The sequence below is a fragment of the Euprymna scolopes genome, chromosome 24 (genome assembly GCF_053919585.1).
Source record: "Euprymna scolopes isolate OS-2025 chromosome 24, ASM5391958v1, whole genome shotgun sequence".
NCBI lineage: Eukaryota > Metazoa > Mollusca > Cephalopoda > Sepiida > Sepiolidae > Euprymna > Euprymna scolopes.
The window spans coordinates 42,897,640-42,903,315 of record NC_136505.1 but is presented as its reverse complement, the minus strand read 5'-3'; the positions used below and the strand labels follow the sequence as shown (position 1 = coordinate 42,903,315).

Below are 5,676 nucleotides of genomic sequence, written 5' to 3'. Positions count from 1 at the left end.
CAACCGAAAAATGTAACCAAAAATGAAATAAAACTAAACGAAATTAAACAAACAAAGAAAAATATCGTAATCGATGAATGATACGCCCTCTCCCCCCCCCAAAAAAAAAACGATAAAAAAATAAAAAAATGCGAAGAAGAATAAGAGCAAAAATAATTAACTCATAAATCGAAGAAAAAATAAATGTAAAATCAAATGAAGCATGCATACCCCCCCCGCCCCTGGGTGTATAGTGAAGGAGGCATAAAATATGACTAAGTTCACAACCCACCCTCGTTTAGCCCCAGAAGCTCCCAGGAGACCTCAATCCTGGCGAAAATGAACAAACGGTGCAGTTTTAGGCCTTAACATATGTCAATTTGAGTTTTACACCATGCAAAAAAAAAAAAAAAGACTAAGTCCATCATTGCCTCACTCCATTTAGCCCCAAGTGTCCCAAAAGCCTTAACATATATAAATTTGATTTTAGCACCATGCAAAACTGCTAAATAGACATACACAGAAAACTTTAGACAAACATGGTAAAATAGTCCCAAAAATGGAGTGTTTTTATTAGCTCTAAAAGAGACCCTGGAGCACAAGCAAGAGTTATCGCAAAGTATAGACAAACGAAATTATCTAGAAATCAGTTAGTTACAACTTTTCAGAAAGTTTTATAAAAATCAATGGTATCAGTTTTTTTAATAAGCACAAAAAGTGTCGATTTTAGACATTTTAAACGGAAAGGGAAGCAACCGGAGTTTTCCCGGAGAATCCGTTCTGTTACGTTTTTTTACTCATATCATGTTTAATGTTTGTGCAAAATTTCCAAAAAATCCAAGGCGTAGTTATTGAGAAAAGTGCAGACAGACAAACGGACGAACGAGGGTGAATTTACAGGTCGACCCTCCTTTTATCGGTCGACCAACAATAAAATTGTGAAGTGTAAAAGAATAAGTAATTGAGAATAAAAGAAATAAAAAGAAGAAATAATTAAGCAAAAATAGACGTAAAGAAAAACAGACTAATAAAGAGGAGAATAAAACATAAATTAAAAAGAAATAGTAAACAGCGAAGAATAAGAATTTATCTTTACTATAATATAAAAGGAATTTCTGCATGTCTGAGAGAGAGAAAGAGAGAGAGAGAGAGAGAGAGAGAGAGAGTTCCCTATGCATTCCAAAACGGCCGGGCCGAATTTTGTGAAATTTCACACGAAAGTACTGTATGTGACTGGCAGTTTTCGTAAATAGGTTTTGTATTGAAATGCCTTCAATAAGTACCAACAATCGAAATATCCGATAAGAAAATGAACAGGCGATTTTGACCAAAGTTAAAACCTTATACAGCCTAACATAACGAGTGCATTTGAGAAGTTTTATCACCACATAAGCCGAAAGGCCCGGCATATAAATCAAGAGTAAGTTCTTCGACATGACAAAGACGCGTTCGAAATGAACGTTTCTGTGCACACCACAATAGAAACATGATACTTGACTTTTGCATTTTAATCATTAATTCAAGCTATTATATGTTAAATTGTCGGTTTCAACCGATTTCGATTACAATAAAAAAAAATATGGAAGTGTGTAACAGTCGTTGAGCATCATTCAAACCCGGGCAATGCCGGGTCTCCCTGCTAGTTTTAAATAATAAAAAAAAAATGAAATAGTTAAGCACAGAAGAAAAATGTTAAGACGATAAATAAACTAATTAAGCGAAGAAGTAATAAAATAATTAAGCAAAGAAAAAGAAATGTGAAGCCGAAAAATAATTAAGCGAATGAAAATAAGTAAAAAAAAAAAAAAGAAAAAGAAGAAAAATAAAATATAAATTGAAGAAGATGATAAAGAAAAAGAAGAAGTGTGTGGTGGGCAGTGTGGGGGGGGGAGTCCTAAACGCCTTCAGCTATTTTATTAAATTTCCAGTTCCGATGCGTAAATAATCTGTTTAATCGAAGCGGACACTTTCCGTCTCGTTGCTTCCCCAAATCGTCAAGCAATGTGTATCGATAGATGGATGTCGGGGCAGGTGTAACGCTGGCGAACGTTATTCCTTGAAATAACACTTCGAACGGTGCCCTCTTTTGCTAACCTCGAAAACAAAATGAGCTCACTGACAGACAACGCCAACTTCTCATTCAATTGCAAAACGAAGTGATTATGTGTTTTCGTACATAACAGATTCCAACGGAATCGATCCATTCCAAGACTTTGATTTAGATTCTTTCATAGTTTTATCCTACCAGATTGTATAACATAGTACGGACGCGCGTATACAAATGCATGCGAAATGAGATAACCTGTAAAGAGAAAAAAAAACTATAAAAAGGAACAAAAAAAAGAGTACGATCACATGACCCTCAAAAAGATAATCATGTAAGGGACGTCACAGCGGTATCGAAAGAATTAGGAAATACATGTCGCTGTACAACAACAACAACAACAACAACAACAACAGTAAAAACAGGAACAACAACGGCAACAGTAAAAACGAGTTCTTTTAATCTTTGGTCTCCTTTGTGACTGAATATACAACGTATTGCTTCCCGGACAACGTTATAATCGGACTGTCTGAAGATACGAACTTTCCCACCTGAAATTCCCCCCAAATTAATGCTGTTGTTTTTTTTTTCTTTCCACTTTGCAAAACTCATTCATGTTATGCAAAATCACAAACAAAAACAACATTTTTCCTCTGCAAAACAACCAAACTAAACATCATGAATGAATATCTGAAAATGTAAAAAAAAAAAAAAAGTCGAATCATTGGATTCGGCATTGAAATATGCTGCATAATTAAATAAACAAACTAACCACCATGAATAAACATTTGAATGTATAAATAACTTGAAACATGAAAACGTTTCTCCAAAATGACTAAATTCAGCATTAAATAACCCGAAACATGTTGATATGCCGTAAAACAAAACAACTAGACCAAACAGCGGGAATAAATATTCGATGATATAAAGAATTTGAAGCATAAAATCTTTTTTGCAAAATTACAGATTCGGCATTTAATACCCCAAAATGACAACAGTGTAGTATCTGTTCTGTAATTTGTCCTTGGTCAATGTAAGTGGGAGACCCTTCATATTGAGACAATTACTATTTATTTGGAAACTGCCAGAGTACTCCCTTTTTTGGGAGGGGGAGCTGGTTTTCATCTACATTAAAAACGACTTTGTCTCTAATTTGCTTTCGTTGGGAAGCAAATACATAAAACCCCGAAATGGGTGGATATAACGTAAAACAAAATTAGCAAACCAAAATCTCGTTTCTATTCTTATGAGACGACGTTCTGCTCTTGCCAAGGTTAACATATCCTGTCTTCGCGAACTATCACACAACACACCAGCGACATTTGCTCTTTATATCTACACTAGCATCTTAATCACACAAATACTATATAATTTAATCAAGGTTTACTTGTAACAAAAAAAGTATCTTCATGTCAGGTTGCCCTGAAAAACTTTTGAGAGATCTAAGACACTCGAAGACAATGCATAGTAGGCATTAACTGCATACTAACAAGCAAACATGTATGCTAAAATGTCTACTTCAGAATTGTTTGATCTCTTCTTCCATGCTTCTGATTTTGATTCCAGCTCGTCTGATTCGTTGATCTAATGGTTTCCAACGATTTTCTGTTTTGGTGTCTCAAAAAAATAAAGGTTCAAATTTTAGTAGGGTCTTTCCAAGGATGCAGACTTAGGAAACTCTCTTTCTGCTGACTGTTTTTTTCCTTAGTGTTTTCATAATCATGGTTGGTACGCAAAGAGAAGAAGGAGTAAAAGACGTCTCTTTTCCTGCTCTTATCTCCTCACTGGACGATCTTCGCCTGCTGACCAACCTATGAATGCCTGTAGATCTAACCTATCTTCACTTGAACACCTCCAACTTTCTTCAAATCAACTAAATCCTTTTTTATTAAAAGAGTTTTTTTTTTTCCATCCGTTCGACGTTTTTGTTTCATGGTAATATATACAAGTACATCTCACATTACAGGAGAATGACCTAGAGGAATCTACCCTCGAACTAGCGAACGTATATTATTAGAATTTTATTATGAATATATAGAAACCGTAATTATTTTTAAACATAATAAATGAAGAAATAAAATGAAAAGTTTAGTTAATATGGGTTGAATTTATGAATATATAGAAATCGTAATTATTTTTAAACATAATAAATGAAGAAATAAAATGAAAAGTTTAGTTAATAGGTCTTGAATTTCGCTGAAGAGAGCTAAATTAACATTAGAAATACGATTCAAAGAAAGAAAACTATCAATTAAAAAGAAACCACATTCAGTACAATGAGGTATTCATTTTGTTTACAATGAATTGACACTGAAACTAGGGCCGCAGAAATAGTAATTTATAAGGTGTTCAGCGATGGAAGACCCATAGGTAATATTCAGCACATTCAATTGCAAATAATTTGTACGAAGAATATTTGTTGGCATATGTTGTTTGGTCGGATCTCTGCTCTTTTCGACGTCTTCTACAACATAGTTCAACTCTTTGTAAACAACAAGAACAACAACAATCTGAAACATATTCTACTTATTTGATGCATACTTTTACTTTTTTGTCTCTTTTCCCGCTGTATAATCTCCATTTCCATCACATTTTAATCGTAATCCCAACCGAAATAAATACATTCTGTATTTTGCTATAATATTTGGGTGTTCATAAATATTTGCGAAAAATTTAATTTTTATGCAAGTTTTATTGGTTTTTTTTTCATATTATTATAGTGATCTTCATCTGTCTTTTTCAGATGACAATTGATAAAACTGAGCTGCGAGTTTTGATTCGTTACTGCTGGAAGGGAGGTCTTTCAACCAGGAAAGCCGCGGAACAGATTTATGCTATCGAAGGTGAAATAGAAATTGCATATACGGCGATCGTAAAGAAGTAGAGGCATTTCGTTTATGGCAACACGAGTCTTGAAGATAAGCCTCGTTCAAGACGACCGTTGAAGTTGGATGATAGAAATTTGCAAACTGAGTGGGACATTGCGCCTTCATCATGAAACTGGCAAATCGACAATTCACTGACATTTGAAGCAACAAAACAACCGCGCCAAGATTCCCACGAACTCACCGAAGCACAAGCCAGCCGACGAGTTAGAATTTGCTTTCAATTGTCTAGTAATCAATTAGACGAGCGTTTTTGTAAAGCGCATTGTAAGATCCGATTAGAAATGGGTCTATCTGGTCCAGCATAATCGAGACAGGCGATGGGTTCAGAAAGAACAAGAGACACCATCGATTCCAAACCATGATCGATCCGGCAAGAAAATCATGGTGTGCGTTTGGTGGAATTTTGAAGGAATCGTGTATTTTGAGTTGATTGCGAATGGTCATGCCATTAGTGCCGAACCTTACTGTGAGTAACTGGAGCGGGTCTACGAAAAGTCGAAGCAAAAGTACTCAGCTCTGATCAACCAAAAGCGCGCTTTGATGCAACAGGACAATACCAAGCTACACACCGCCAGCAAGATCAAAGACAAGTTTGAAGAGATGGACGGCGTTGAGGTTGTCACCTCCAGCATACAGTCCTGATTGCGGCCTTTTTCATTCAATGCAACACTTCCTGAATTGTTGTCGATTCGACTCTTTTAATGAAGTCAAGGAAGCGTGTCAAGAATTCTTTGATTTGAAGTCAGCAGAATGGCACTTTAACCA

At 35.4% G+C, this 5,676-nt stretch overlaps 1 protein-coding gene across 1 annotated transcript in view; it reads left to right on the top strand.

Moving 5' to 3' along the window:
* LOC145246493 (uncharacterized) overlaps positions 1 to 4,907 on the top strand; it is a 37,696-nt gene extending 32,789 nt beyond the window's left edge. The window contains exon 3 of the mRNA XM_080108110.1: positions 4,767 to 4,907. Within this exon, the coding sequence (XP_079964236.1) occupies positions 4,767 to 4,907 (141 nt within the window). The remainder of the gene's footprint in view (positions 1 to 4,766) is intronic.
* The last annotated feature ends 769 nt before the right edge of the window (positions 4,908 to 5,676 follow it).